The following is a 16,315-nucleotide window of genomic DNA, read 5'->3' as shown; positions in this document are numbered from 1 at the left end:
GCTCACAGTGACAGAGGCCTGAACTGCTATCACGAGCAAGTTGCAATGCGCCCTAGTGCATGCCTAGCTCACTCCTTGCTTATGCAGCCACTGCAGCAGTGAGAAAAACAGACTGCAGAAGTTTACACTGCTATAAAAAACAAACACTAATTAGAAGCACACCAAACCATATTTCTGAGCTCAGTTAGCACAAATAATCTATGGCGCACTTCACAATTTACTGAATGCCAGACTCCCTAATGGTTGCATCTTTATCACGAGTGCATATGGCAGGACTGCCACCCCAAGTATTTGTGCATGTTTCTGTATTTGTCGATAACTCTGGGAAGTAGGCATGTCACCACTCCATTTTACCAAAAAGGAAACTGAGGCACTAAGTGACATGCCTGGTGTCACTCAGCTGTGAAAGCACCCAGGCTTCCACCAGCAGCAGCAGTAAGTCATGTTTATGGCTAGGATCACCTGCTGCTTAACACTACACACGGTAAAGACACTAAAGATACTCCATCATTTACCTCAATCCCAGCACCCCCCGACTCTTGGACACATATGCACACACCTCTGGGACATGTTTACATTCCCAAAGGAGCTCAAGACTTGATCTAACCATGTATATTTGACATGAATGTGTCACAATAGGTTAAAAAAAAAGACAAATTAAGAATTCCCCATCTTAGTGCTATGCCCATCTTGGGCCCTAAATAATTAAATTTGGTGATCCATTATGAAAAGGCCATAGGATAGTTTGAAATTGCATCTTAGCATTCCATGAGGTGGAAGGTATATCCTTCAAGAAATTTAACTGCAGAAGCCTGGACAGAGAGCAGCACTCATGAAGAGACTCACCTTTCCAGCAGCCATCAGAGACAGAGCAAACTGGTACCAGAGGTGGAACTCCTCAAAGGCAAACTTCATGGCTCTTTCTAAGCACTGGTTGGAAAGAAGAAGACAACATCTACACACTGAGAACTGTTGGGGCAGACCTGCGTGAGTGTGAATCCACAGTAGTTAAGTCTGCCAGGTCCACTAACCTTCAATGCCTAGAACTCTCCACCTTCCAAGGCCTCCCTCGCCTCCCTCGCCATGCAGAGCACGATGCCAAAGGCTAGAACAATTCACAGCTGGTAGACGCACGAAACATTTTGCTCTGGGAAGAGATGGAGGTTGGCACACAAGCACCCCAAGCACAAGGCCCAAACTGGGAAGAAAGGAGGCTCTATGAGAAGTGACCAAAAGCTTGAGGAGTGGCATTTACAAGAACGGCCACTGAACTGGGCCGTGATGAGGAGAAGAGAACCTGATGGGAGGCAGGAATGGTAGGAGGAGGGCGGAGACTGTGCCTCAGTTTGGCCATAGCAAGCCCAGTGAATCCAATCTGGACAAACAGATCAGTAAGAGGTTGGGCTGGAGCCATGTCACCTGCTTTTCCAAGTTATTTTTTCTTTTCTTCTGTACCCTGAGATCTCTGTTACCACATCTGTATTAATGAACTGCTTTCATTCTCCTGCCCCAGCACGGCACTGTTGGGGAAATCCAAGGACACGCTCTGCCTCTTGGCTTCCCCAGTGCTGGCCAGCTTGCTGTGGCACACAGCTGACAAACCGCCCTCTTGGGGAGCAAGGTGCCAGTAGAAAACATGACACATTCACCTCACTGGGGCAGGGGAGGTGGAAGACCACAATGGAGGCTATGAAGTGAAATGTTCCAGGGGCTTCACAATCCACAATTTGTCCAAGTTAGAGCCACCACAGGAGACAGCGGGCAACACTTCTCTTGAAGGGGAAGGAAAGAAGACTGAGAACAGAAACTCAAGTGGAGACTCTGCAGAGAGGGCATGGAAGCATGCCACTACTCAGTCTCAAAGGGGCATCAGGACAAGCTGCTGCTGGAGCTAAGAAAGCCCTTGGCTCCATGAGGACGCTGTGTAGCGCACTGGAGAAGAGGTGCAGATGAGGAGTGGAGGGAGGCTCTGCAGACCCAAGGTGGAGGACGCGGAGAGGCTATTTCATCATGTCCGCATTTCCTGGCAGAGGCAAAGAAATAGAACAGATCTTCAGCAAGGAGGGCCGAGCAGACAGAGAGAGAACCGAGGGACACACAGGCCCCAGAAGACACAAGCACACCAGGCTCCTGGAATGAATGTGTGGTGAGGCAGGTGCCTCAAGTGACAAGGGACAAAGAGGGCGGCCTAGACCACTGTCAAGGTGGAGTGCGATGGTTGTTGAGATAAAATGAAATATCAGAGCCAAGAGAGGCAAAGCACAGTAAAGGAAAGGCTTGTGTAACCAGGAAGCCTGCAGACTGTTTATGGCAAGGTCACCGAGACTGGTCTGAGTGTGCCGTGGCACCTAGAGCACTTCATGCCGGTCTGTCTTCTCGGCAGTGCCCTGGAACAGAAAATGGTGGCTCCTCTCAGCTAATGGACAGAGGGAAGGGCAGGGAGCAGGAACGAAGTGGCTCATGGAGGGGGCGATGCACAAACACAAGACCTAACACACAATAAAACAAAATGGGGAGGTTGGGGAGTGGAGAAGACAATTCTAGCATTCATAGGGGCTGGGGAGATAGCTCAGCTGGTAAAGTGCTTATGCAAACACGAGGACCTGAGTTTGGGTCTCCGGCACCCATGTAAAAAAAGCCAGGCATGGCAATGAGTTCCTGTGAAGTACAGTTACTCTGGTCCAAACCAGGAGTCTCTTGGTTTAGTGAGAGACGCTGTCTCAAAACTAAAGGGGAAGGTCATTGAAGAAGACAACCAGCATTCACCTCTGGCTCCTAACATGCAGCATACTTTTACACAAGCAAATGCATGCACACAGGCACACATGTGAGCAAACTAGGGTCACCAGGCTTGATGGTGAGTGTTTACCCACTGAGCAATTTGGCCAAATCAATTTTGGTTAATTATTCTTGTTTTGTTTTGTTTTTTGTTTTTCAAGACAGGGTTTCTCCTGTGTAGGTCTTGCTGTCCTGGAGCGCTTTGTAGACCAGGCTGGCCTCGAACTCACAGGGACTTGTCTTTGCCTCCCAAGTGCTGGGATTAAAGGTGTGCACCACCACCACCTGGCTTTTATATATATAAGTCAAAGGTAGAGGCATCTCGGTTTTTCCAAGATCTTTTTCTGAAGTTGTAATTAGGATGAAATAACAGTGCTCCATGATCAAGCAAACCGCCATTGAACAGACAGAAACAAGAAGCCCATGATTCCCAGAACCTTTGTGAAGGAGCACGGCCAGGCATGGAGGTGCACGCCTTTAATCCCAGCACGCACAAGCCAGAGGCAGGTGGATCTCTGTGAGTTAGAGTCCATCCTGGCCTACAAAGTGAGTTTCAGGCCAGCCAGACTATAAAATGAGTCCCTGTTTAAAAAAGCTGGGGGCAGGGAGGAGAAGAAGGAGCAAGCTAGCATTACAGGTTAGTAGGGAAAAAAAAGAAACTTCATACCAAACAGTACTATGACTATTACTCCCGAGGAAAGTATTTTAAATTGAATTTTGCCTCAATGTTTCATAAAAATCTGTGTAAGGCAAACAAGAGGCAAATATGGAAAGCAAAAGCATGAACCTACAGAGAATAAAGAATACCTTTGAACTCTGGGTGGGGAGCTCAGCCTTCCCACATCCACATTACATAATATGTGTCATTGGATCCCAACTCCAGACTTACAGTAAGTAGCCACTGCCTTCTGCATCTTATAAAATAATTTCATATGGCCGGGCGGTGGTGGCGCATGCCTTTAATCCCAGCACTCGGGAGGCAGAGGCAGGCGGATCTCTGTGAGTTCGAGACCAGCCTGGTCTACAAGAGCTAGTTCCAGGACAGGCTCCAAAACCACAGAGAAACCCTGTCTCGAAAAACCAAAAAAAAAAAATAATAATAATAATTTCATATGAAACCCTCACAAACAAGGCCCAATACCACAGAACCAGGCTAACACGTGGGCTTGCATACCTCCGAGGCAAGGCTTTTGGTAGCACTTGCTACGTAGCCAGTCACTATTTTGAGCATTGGCTCCTTTGGTCATCCTTAAAACCCTATACAGCACAGGAAGGTACAGTTACCATCCTCCTTGAAGGGCCAGGAGGCTGAAGCACACAGATTTAAGAGACACAGGCATCTCAATGAGCTGATGACAAAGCAGCTGTGAATCCAGTAGCCTGGTTCCAGAGTCTGAGCGTATAGTCACAGTGGCAGCTGATGACCCGAGACTCCAACGACAGCCCTGTCACTCACACCCCACTTAGCATGCTGTTCTTCCTATGGATGGCATCGTGTACTGGACGGGGCCTCATGATCCCTGAGGATTTTGGGCTCCAGCAGCACTCTTTCTGCTAATGAGGTGGCTGCTCCCAGAGCCTCTTTGGGATGGATCCCTGAAGCAATTAAACACTGAGATCTTTACAATCTGCCGGATTGTCAAGAAACTTTATGATTCTGACAGCCAGCCAAACGGTACATTTCCGGCTGAGCTTTACAAAGCACTCAGCTTGACAAGGATCGAGGCGAGCCATGCATTTCCTCAACAGTGACTTTCAGAGTCTTCTAGCTTAATCCTCTCTCCCAAGGCTATAGCACCCACATCCCATGAAGCCATGGAGGAATCACAAAGAGCGTTACAAAGGCTGAGGGTGTACTTCAAAAGGGTTGGGAATACAACTGATTGAAGTGTACTTGCCTAGCATATGCACGGCCCTGGGCTCTACACTAAGTACCATACACACACACATACCACACAAACAAGCAAACCCCTAAGCCTTTAATACTTTAGCCAGGTATGGTGGTGAATGCCTATAACCTTAGTACTCAGGAGGCTAGACAGGAGGCCGGCATGTACTAAATAGTGAGACCCTGACTCAAAAAGCAATGAGAGTAGCTGCCAGGGTTTGGTTCCTAGCACCCACATGACAGCTCACAACAGTCTGTAACTCCAGTTCCAAGGCCTCTGATTCATTCTTCTGGTTCTTTGGGTACCAGACATGCACATGGTACACAAACATACATGCAGGCAAAATATACATTCATACAAAATAAAATTTAAAAAAAAAGGAGTGAGAAGAGAGAGAGAATGAATGAACGAATGAATGACTATGCAAACTAACAGTGATAAACTAGCCTCACCCCAGATCAGAGGTGTGTGCACTGTGTCTCAGCTGATAGTCCTGCCTTCCTGTGGGCTCTGGGCATCTTCGCCACACAGTCCAATCACACCAGTTCTGAATGTCCAAACAGCTCCAGATGCTCCAAGACTCCAAGGCCATGGCCAGTGTTTGCAGACCCAGCCAAGCCCCCACTATGTTCTCAGGAACATGCAGACATGCACCTCTAAGAACTCAGGTCACCCAAAGCTCCATTACAGGAAGAGACGAGCTGTGACTGGAGACACCTGATGCCCATAACCTTTCTCCTACAGGGGTAGGTGCTCAGCCCATTGTTTGAGGAGCCTTTAAGACACCCGAAACACGACTGTGTGTAACAGTGAAAGTGGCCAGTTTGAATGTTTGTAAGCAGGTTGCTGAGAAGATGAAGGTTGACAAATAAAATGAAGAACACACGTATTTCAGTAGTGTTTCTAGAGAAGACGAAGGACCGATGACAACAGACTTCTCGGAAGGCAGCAGGTGTCATGTGCACAGTGGTGAGAAGCCGCTGGAGCGCACAGACCTGGCATGGCTTTGTAGAGAAGACACCAGCTCTGAGATCAGATGGCCTAGGCTTGATCACCACCCCCTTCTCTAGCCAAGGGCTATCAGTGGGGCAGAAGCGGTGCATGGGCAGTGCTCCCAAGGGTGGCAGGCAGAGTGAGCATAGAAATTCTGCAATTTTGACAGCTGCTGTGGCTTGCTTTTGTGACACAATGTGGGTTCTGATCTGAAGTAGGAAAGTCCCTGGGGATGGGAGAGTGACAGGAGCCTGGGTAGGAAACAGTCACTGAGAGTGAGACCCGGCCCCTTTTATTTCTGGTGTCAGAGGAAGGGCGGTGAGGCTTGGGGAGGGATTGGGTCAGATACACACAGCATTGTGGAGAAGATGAACGTAGCTGCACTATAAAGTCTTTCCAGTACGGACAAGTACTCCAACACCCTCTGATGCCATGGATATGTGGCAGTGGGTCCCTGGGGGCTGAGGGCATCGTCATGTGAGTGGCTGTCACATGTCACCTGCAAACTTCTTCTCTGCTGGCGTAAGGACTTTGCTTTTCTCTTATTTTGGCTTTTCATATGAAACCGTCTTTGAAGGGTTCCAGGAAGAGCTGCTCTGGCATAAGGAAAGGGTTTAGCAACTACCTTCCCTGTATGTAAAGCCCAATTACACCAACCGGGTGTGTGGCAGCGACAGCTGCACAATACCACAGCAGGGAGAAGCCAGGGCCTATTCTGGGGATTCAAGAATGAGACTCAGCATCCAAAACCCACAGGGGAAAGGGTAGAAATAAATAATCAGATACCTCGTACTCTTGGCTTGATACCCCAAAATGATACCCATCACCGCTAAGAGAAGAGTACCACCCAAGCTCTCTTCCTTTTCCTTGTGGACAGTTCTCACTGCAGAGATCCTCCAGGGCTGTTCACCTAGGAGGATGTTATTTCCTGCATTGTACGTATTTAATGAGAAGATTACTAACTGTTATTAATATAAGTCTTTGCAGTTGTGTAATAACACATTAAAAATTACCAAGGCAGACGAATGACACGTTGCTTCTTTTAGTAGGGAAAACCTGTCATTTGGGACGCACAGGGTGTGTGGAGATCGTCACACTGGTCCTGCTCTCACTTCACAAATGTGGGGATGAAGACCCAGAGAGCCAACAAGACCTGTCTAGGCACACAGTGACAGAGCAGAATCAGAACCCAGGTCTCACAGTGCTCTTGTTTTTAAATTAATTAAAACTAAAAGTACAAATTAAAATGAAGTTTGAGCAATCTGCCTCAGAGAAGAGAGTCCAGGAAAAGCCTCCTAAAAGTCATACTTACAGGACTAGAAGGAACAAGCAAAAGTCCCCCCTCTTGAAGTGTGGGAAAATATACACAATGTCAAAGCTCGCTCAAGTTTCCTTCCCCTTATTTTGGAAATAAAATACAAGATACACTTGCTCCCACCACTCTCTGCCTTTTTGTGTGTGTGTGTGTGTGTGTGTGTGTGTGTGTGTGTGTGTGTGTGGCTTTCAAACAGTAAACCTGCTTCAGGCAAAGGATCACCAAGTTTTACTATTTTGGGAAATGCTTAAATTAAAGGACATTATTGCCTCTGGCTACAGTAAGAATAGAAATTGGAGTATTTAAATGGTCCCAGATGGTATCCTCTGGCAGTCAACCTTCTCAACTCTATGAAGCAGCTTGACAAGTGTGCACAGAGTATAGGAGCCCGGGTTCCTACTCAAATCCAACCCCTCTGCTGCGTTCTTTGTTGGCCGTGCAAAAAGCACGAAATTCAGTTCCTCTACTCTGCCTTTCCCCGTCTAATCTTTGTTATTAGCCCCTCTCACCTGGCTTGGGACATCAGGTTTTAACCCCTAGATGGTGGCTGCAGCTTCACCTTGCATAGGGATGCAAAGACTACAGAGGGAAGGACGGAGCCAAGAGTGTGGCAGGCCAGTGGCACACAGATCAGTGGGCAGCTATAGACAAAGCAAATGTGCATCGAAGTGAAGAGAAGGAGCACACGGAGTTAGGTAGTCTACCTGCCCTGTCCTAAGGAGAGCCACAGACAGAAGAGAAGGAACGGGGATGAGTGCGGCCAACTCTGGAGACTCTAGAGACGGTGGAGTTCCTGAGAGGACTGAAGCGGAGGTGATTAGATCATATCCTGAGGACCCTTTCTTGACGTTCATTTGAAAGCTAAAAACATACAGGCCAGTGAAACAGAATAAAGACCACAGACCTGGTCAGTACGGCTTCTGCAGAAGTGATGAGTCTATTCAAAAAGGGAAAGAATAATCTCTTCAAGGAAAAGTGCTGTATTATGTGATTTCCATATCAAAACAATGGCCTCCGTGATGTGAGTTCTGACTGTCCATGCGACACAATCTAGAATCGCCTAGAGAAGAGCCTCCGAGAATGTCTGGGAGAGGTTATCTTGGTTATGTTAGCTGAGATGGGAAGCCCGCCTGGCTGGCGTCATGCCATGGACTTTGGGTCATGGAGTGTGTAAGACTAGAAAAGGGGGGAGCACTAGCATGCACACATTAATTTCTAGTTTTCTGCACTTCACTACAGATATCATGTGACCAGTATTCTCAGGGTCCTGGTGCTGTGACTTCCCTGTTTGATGGACTGTAACCTGTACTTAAAAGCCATATAAGCCCTTTCTCCCTTGAGCTGCTTGTCTGAGTATTTCATGGCAGCAACAGGAAAATCAAACAAGACATCACATACAAAATCCACCCGGAAGAGCTCCATAGCCCTAAGTACAGGAGGGGAGATGACAGGGTAAACTGCCATGATTCTGGGTTTGGCACTAAACCAATGGATCCTTAGAAAGACAAAGCTTAAGTAGCAGAAGAAAATGCACAGGGCTTAGTTAGAATCAAACCCTTGCTCATTTAAGGACACGACTGAGAAAGCAAAGAGAAACACGCAGGGCAGGAAAACTACCTGCAAGCCATGCATCTGATGAGAGTTTATCTTACATCTTACATAAAGAATAACTGTAACAATTAAATGGACACAGGCTTGAATAATATCTGTCCAAAGAGGACATACAAATGGACAATGAGTAGATGAAAAGATGTCTGTGCATTAGGGAAATGCAAGTCAAACCCACAATGAAATATCACTTAACACCTACCAGAGGGGCTATAATCAAAGTAACAAATGCTGGTGAGCATGGGAGAACCGGAGTAGAGTGTGAGATGGGAAGGCCACTGTGAAAAAGTTGGTAGTTCCTCAAAAAGTTCAACACAGAATTTCCATATGACTTGGCAGCTCCACCCCTAGAGAACTGAGAAGAGAACTCGGGAGTGATGGAGGTCCTGTCAGATCCACTATGACAAGGCTGGCTTACAAAGAAGACTATCAAAGGGAATATGCCAGACATAAAGGGTACGGATTAGATGATCAATTTTATGCCAAGTGTTAGAATGTGGTAGTGTTCATGGTGTATTCACCATAGCCAAAAGATAAAAACAACTAACGCATCCATCCATAAATGAATGGATAAACAAAATGTGTCAGACAAAGATAGTGGAACATTATTCTGACAAAAAAGGATGCAGTTCTGATAATATGCTGTCAAATGTACTATCACAACAAGGCTGGATCTTAAAAACATTAGCTTAGCCAGACATAAAAGGGCACATGCTACATGGCTTGTTTATACTAGGTACCTGAAATAGGCAAATTCACAGGCAGAAAGATGAGGTGTCTGAGTGTGCATGTGTGTGTGCACGTGCGTGCGTGTGCGCGTGTGCGTGTGTGTGAGGAGGGGATGGAGAACTATTGCTAACTATGTAAAGTTCTATTTGAGTTAATGAATAAGTTTGGAATGGTGATGACAGCTGCGCACCGGTGTGAATGTCATTAAATATTTATGAATTGTGTCTTTCAAAGATTCAGACACCATACTATTTTTTTTATAGAAAAAAATGAAAATGAAACACGAGGCAGTGTACACCTGGAAAAGTGATTCTCGAAGCTGGAGCCACTGAGGGTGTTCCCGCTGCTCCCGCTGCTCTGAGGAGAACCAGCATTCTCACCGAGGTGAGGAAAGCAGGCTTTACTAAGACTTCAGCAGTGGGGAGATGGAGACCCCAGCGACTGCACCAGGGCTGAGATTCTCTGGGGCAGGCTGTCGCGCAAAAATAGCATTATTGGTTCTACCAGGTTGGTTCAGAAAGGTAGACCAGAGTTGAGATCTAGCTAGTGGCTCTGTCCCAAGAAAGGTCCATGTTTCCTATAGTGTCCTAATTCTCACTGAGGGACCCTTTACAACCTGGGTAATAGTCTGAGAAGATGCACTCATTGCTCTTCCAGGAGAGTTATCTACAAAACCCAAGAAAAGCAAAGTAGTGGCGTTTCACCAAGGGCTCCCTGGGCCCATGAGGACCTGGACTGTGCCCTATGTATGACAACAGTCTCTACGCTGGCACCCTCACACATTGCCACCTCACCTGGGTATCCAGGGCAGGGCAGGGTGCAGTCAGGCTCTGAGGCCTCCTAGTTGATGGTGGCCCACTAAGCAGGGCTGGAGGCGGGCGGCATTTCCAGAGTCTGGGTATCAAAAGGGTTGAGATGGCGGAGGTATAAATGTCCCTTTGGTACCATCATTAGCCATACAGTTCTACCCACAGAACTACAGATTTACCATAAACAAATGACTATGACTTCAATGGAAAGATTAAAAATATCCCTTCTGTTGTTAAGGCTGCCATGTCTATGTAGGGGGAACACACACCATCTCCAAAAAGACCCCATACTACCCTGTCAAAGTGGAACTGCTAATAGTCAGACTCGAGAAATAAACCTCCTTAGCAGCTTGGGTTCATTCTGAAAAACAGAGGAAGCAGAGCTCCTGGCTTTACTTTTAATAGAGGGGTTGTCATGCCAACTAGGGCTGCTGTTTAAATTGAAGGGGGAAAAAAGAAGTGTTCCTTCCTACACAAACTTTTCAGCAGGGCTCACAATTAGTCCTTAAAAAACCATGAAAACCCAGCACTGAGGCGATGGTAAACACTGTGCTCATATTTAAACTTGTCAGACAAAGGCCATGATAAACCTCGGTCTCTTTCTACTGTTCCACTCTTTATGCCCACTAACAGGGTAAACAGGGCTCTAAGGAAAAGAAATGCTGGTGTGGGCACATGCCAAGGCAAGCCAATCTCGAGCTCAGAGAGCAGCCCTCCATCTCGAGAAAGAATGGGGCGTGGGGAGAACAGTGCCCCCTGCCCTCCACAGTGCTTTCACACACACCTGCTGCCTGCGGGTGCCAGCGCCAGGAGGGGCACACTCACGGTGGAGCCATTGTCTTTTATTTTTCTGGTGCCTGTGGGCCCAGGTTGGCCAAGGAGAAGAGCCAAAAGGAAGGAAAGCCTGCTCTTGTGGACATGAGGTTTGCTGGAGACAGGAGGGAAGGCTCACAGACAAAACCTCTTCCCTCCCAAAGCCCAGCACAGTGGTGCTCTGAGCACAGAAGGAAGATGCCAGTTTCTGAGGACACATGGCCGGCTCATTGATCAGTCAGGGCAGGTGACTAGATCCTGTTGGAGAGGGGCCAACCCCAAACCCGACATATTGTTCCCTTCTATACACTCTTCAGGATTGCCATGAGGTGTGGGAGACAGCACTGACAGCTCTGTCACACCTGACAGTCAGTGAGACGGCCTTGACCCTCCTTGTCTTCTCCTTTTGGAGCAGGGTGGGGCAAGGTTTCATCATGCTTCTCTACCTGGCAAGCAACTGAGCCTCTGAATTATTTTAAAGCTTATTTCTTGGACCAAGGTTGACTACAGAAAACTGAAACCACAGGGCAAAACTGCTCAAAAGGAGGACTGTATTTACTTCCCACCAGGCCTTGACCCCATTCAGACGTAGTAGCTCATCACCTCTACCCAGTACACTCCAACCCCTCACCTAGAACTGGCCTGTTCCTAGCTAGGGAGCCACAGCTTTGCTCTGCTGTCTTCTCTGATTTCACCATCTTTTCTATGTTTCTATGTGAGCTCTACAGCCAGGTAAGAGTCTCTCTTGTACTTCGTAGACTCTGTCACTGCCCTGTGTCTGGCAGCTCCTGTGTGCAGTGGAGGATCAGCAACGTCTAAGCATTCAGCTGCGGCACAATGAGCTCTGGGTGCTGGCTCCATCCAGGAGTTTACAGGAATCAACTACCATCTGAGGAGATGGTGCAGTGGTAGAAGCACTTGTTTTGCAAGATGTTTTGATGCCCAGAAGCCAAGTAAAAAGCCAGGTATGTTTGTGTGTGCCTGTAATCTCAACACTGTGGACTGTGTGTGGAGGGAGAATCCCAAGATCTTAATGTCCAGCCAGTCTAGCTGAAAGAGTGGTTTCTCATTCACTGAGGTTCTATCTCAAGGCAATAGCCTAGAGAGCAACAGAGAAAGACACATGATGTCTTTTTTTCAGCGTCTGCGCGCGCGCGCGCACACACACACACACACACACACACACACACACACACACACCCTCAGGTTGTTCTTCATAAAGATGGATTAAAGATGGTCTCTAAGATGCTGGTGTACAGTCAGCCAGCTCAGGATTTCTAGACTCTAAGTGACTATTATTTTCTTGATTTATATTTCTTGTGTTTGATTCTTCAAGGAGCATGGAGAGTTGTTTCTTATGACAGAGAGAGAAATACCAAAGTAAATTTCATTGTAGGAGGAAAGGAAAAAGGCTTTCTAAACAGAAGAGTGGAAATCTATTCATGAACATTAGCGGCAAACCCAGCTGCCCTCACACACTATTTAGTATCAGCCAGAAGGTAGAACCAGCCCAAGCACTGAGCCCCAAAGCAAGTTGCGATATATTCATACAATGGGATATTACTCATCCATAAAACAGAATAAAATGTTGAAACAGGTTATGATGTGTGTGATCTGTAAACAGCTGTGAGCCACCAGATGTGGGTGCTGGGAACTGAACTCTGGGGGTCTGCAGGAACAGCAAACACGTTTACTTATCTCTCCAGACCTGGCTTTCCTTTTAGGATGATGAAATGTTTAGGAATTAAAGGCGATAGTTGCTGCTATGGCTTTGGTGTTCACAGGGGCTCACTGTGTGCGGGATGGCACTTTAGGAAGATGGCATGACTGCGAGGGTGTGGGCCTCAGAGCATCGGGGCCATGATGCAGTTCTCACGTAAAGGGGAGCATGCAAGAGAAGAAGCACTCTTGGCCCCTCCCATCCTTTCTGCTCCTGATTTGAGATGTAACCTCTTGTTTGTTCTCTGTTAGCTGGGGTAAGTTGACAAAGCCAAGCAGTGGCTCTCTCCACAGGGGTTATGTCACAGACTATGAACCTCTAAGACTGTAGGATCAATAATCCTCTTTTCTCACTATGGTGCTACAGAGCTGACTAATACAACCATACAGTGGTAGGGATGTATCAAACAGCATTGAATTATATACTACTAAGTTTGATATGTGAACTTTACCTCAACTCCAAAAAAATGTTCTTTTCCTGTTTTAACTAAAAATCTTGGAAAAGTACAAAGGTAAATGAGAACAGCAAAAACAAGCCAAGTAGATTCGAGTGATGTGGGATGTCCTTCTGTATACGTGTCGTTTTTATTGGTCAATGAACAAATGAGATGGAGAGAGAGAGTAGGTAGGGTCGAAGAGATGCCAGCCAGCTGCCAAGGAAACAAGACACACAGAAAATGAGGCAATGCCATGGCCATGTGGCAATACATAGACTAATAGAAATGGGTTAATTTAAGATGCAAAAGCTAGCTAGGAATATGCCTGAGCCACTGGCCAGAGAGTGTTGTAATTAATATAGGTTCTGTGTGATTATTCAAGACTGGGTGGCTGGGAACAAAAGTACAGTCTCTGGCTACATTGAAGAAAAGCCCAGTAAATGAAGAAATGGGCAAGCAGGCCATTCTAAGATGTTATCTGAGATGGAAGGAGGGTTCTTGCTTAGCAGAGGGTCGCCTGGCTCCATCCTCAGTGATGATGGACTGGACACTCCCCCCACTAGGTACCAGGGAGCCTCATCTTTCTCGTATGCAACTACCTATAAAAGATAGGAAAGGCTGAAGCCATGTGTCCAAGGCCTTTATCATAGGATATGGGTCTTCCTGGGTCAGTCATATATGCAGTAAGTTCTTGTTGCTTGCTGTTTACCTGTAGACTGGTGGCTACTAGTGTACAGAAAGAATATCCCTCTCAGAACTGCATTCCTAACCCTATGCAGCCCTTGGCATGGGGCAGGTTATAATATACATATATACTGAAAAAATGAATTTTATAATCCTATTAATTGATTTATACTTCTAACAGGCAAGACAAGGAGATGGTACCAAGTCCAAAGTCTCCGAGGGATGTACAGGCCCAGGGAACTAAGGGGTAGGCCCACAAAGGGGACTGGAAGGCGGAGTGAGAAAGTCCAGCCCAAGCCTAGGCCTGAGCTGGGTCCTAGCAGGGAAGGTTGTATATGTTTGGGCACCTGGACACACTTCACTGTCTCACTGCATTGTGGGGAATTTGGTTTTTCAGAAGGCTGAATAACCACTGTCCTGTCTAGTCACCAAACCAAAGACTGAAAGCAGAAGTAAGTTACACATGCTCGTCTGTCCCCGGGTTCCTGCCCAATGTGGCGAGCATTGCAGGCTGGAGGCTGAGCCGAGCTCTGGTCTGATTTCAGCCAATCTGTTACAGTATTCCACTCCCTGTCCTCGTGCCCAGAGGCTGTTGCAATGGGTATAAATTTAGAAAGAGAAAGATAAATAACACAGAAAAGTTTATTTTTACAAAATGGGTTGTTTCTGTCCCTCTTTCTGTTTTGCTAAGAAAGATAAGTTGGTCTCCGACTTATTTTGCCTCCTCAAAATTTGGTATTCTGGGCAGAAGCTTAATAATTCATAACCCCAGCTCAGATGAACTAACTCCACACGAAACCAAAACATCACATGTCTGTCCTAAGTGTTTCCTAGCAGAGGGGGTGAGAACATCACGGCCCCTTGCTTAAGACCTGGAATCTACCAGTCCACTTCTGAGCAAGCACAACCCTCTGAACAAAGACAGTGCCTATCTGGCATGAAATGACTTCTGCCAGTCAACCTCTTAGTAAGTACCCACGTCATGGCACCAGGAGTTACGCAGTCCTAGTTTAAATGAAACTATTTGCTAAGGATATTAGAGTCAGAGATGAGAGGTTTTGGTTATGACAGAAGTTATACCGGGAAAGACACTGCTTCGGGAAGCGATGTCCACTTCCCACTCACAGACTGCAGGGCCCGGTCCACAGTAAGAAGCCCACTATCATTTCTATAACCAAACTAGGAGAGCAAAGTTCAATAACTGGTCCAACGATACATGCCACTGGCAGAAGGGAACAGGGACCAGGTTTCATGGCCCTTCCCAAAGTCATCTTGACTGGAAAATGCACTCCCACCCTGCCCCAAGCTGGAAAACAGCCAGACTTGGTAGCTGTACCTCTGACAGCATCTCATACTGGCCTCTTCTTCCAAGAGCAATGGTCAGTAAATCATAGACCACAGACGCGCTTTGCAGGCTGATGAGGCGGTCGCTCTTGTGCTCAGGAATCCTGCTCAGCACAGCATCTCGGTTGGCCTGGAGATGACACAGAAGAGAGAAGCAGATGGTAAGCCAGCCTACATTCTACTATTTTTATATAGCACAGGGGCCACCTAGGCTCTCCTGCTCCACAGGGCAGATGTGAGTAATGGACCTGTCACCTCAAGCCATATATCCAAAATCCCCAGATCACCGCAGACAGAGTATGGTCTGACTCAACACTCAAGGCCAGATGCGAGCCTGTCAGCAGGTGTTTGGAGGAAACCCTACAAGGCTGGGCAGAGCAGAGATCTTATCTGGGCCTCAACCCACAGCATCCTTCAAGTGAGTCCCCCTAACCCCATGCTGTGTCTTCTGTGGTCTGGCTTCTAGTCTATGCTGAGGACCAGGAGAGCATTCCCAGCTCTGTACTTCCTCTCACTGAATGGAGTCATTAAGTTCCACGGTCCCATGGAGGTGATCAAACCTTTCCCTCAGTCACTAAGTGGCACTCAGATTCCTGGATGACACCTCTATGGGAACAGACCTCAAAGACTAATTTAGTCTTCTAAAAGGAAGCACAACAGATGTACAAGACAAGAAGCGAGCAATTTCCACGTTGCCATAGAGGACTCCAGAGAACACTGGCCAATCTCACATCTCGTCTGCCTAGCGCAGAAGCCCACCAGGACAGCCTCGCTTTCCTAGGCTGTCTATCGAAAAGCAGTTGTCCCGCACACCGGCATGTTCTCACTGCTCCTAAAATTTAATTTCTCCATAGTCCTCCAGATACACCACACACACTAGAGTCTTGATAGCGATCTCAATTTCCTTTCTCTTCCCCTAATAGGGAATTCTAAATCACTAAAGCTAGATTTCTGCCTGCTTCTCCCACCCCGGCTCTGCTAATGAACAGGGGTCTCCACTCCCATCTGTCTGAGGAGCAGCAAAAGGCCTGCACAGCATTCCCTGTGAGGATGGGACAGGAGGTTCTGGGGTCACTTGTCCCCCAGGCTGATGTTTAATCTTCCTGCCTGACATTCTGAAAGGTCACACACACACCTTGCCTCTTGCTAATGAGGCAAAATGCCTTCTTTTTGTGTGTGTCCGAGGCGTTTAGTCTC

General features: G+C 47.1%; 1 protein-coding gene across 12 annotated transcripts in view; it reads right to left on the bottom strand.

Moving 5' to 3' along the window:
• Ttc7b (tetratricopeptide repeat domain 7B) overlaps positions 1-16,315 on the bottom strand; it is a 224,393-nt gene that overhangs the window by 96,475 nt on the left and 111,603 nt on the right. For all 12 annotated transcript variants that reach the window (XM_075947231.1, XM_075947235.1, XM_075947233.1 and 9 more), the window contains 2 exons: positions 15,111-15,248; positions 847-930 (listed from right to left, as the gene is read on the bottom strand). In XM_075947231.1, coding sequence (XP_075803346.1) covers positions 847-930; positions 15,111-15,248 — 222 coding nt within the window. The remainder of the gene's footprint in view (positions 1-846; positions 931-15,110; positions 15,249-16,315) is intronic.

Source organism: Microtus pennsylvanicus, chromosome 14 (genome assembly GCF_037038515.1).
Source record: "Microtus pennsylvanicus isolate mMicPen1 chromosome 14, mMicPen1.hap1, whole genome shotgun sequence".
Lineage (NCBI taxonomy): Eukaryota > Metazoa > Chordata > Mammalia > Rodentia > Cricetidae > Microtus > Microtus pennsylvanicus.
The sequence above is the reverse complement of the archived record's forward strand: the minus strand, read 5'-3'. Positions and strand labels throughout refer to the sequence as shown.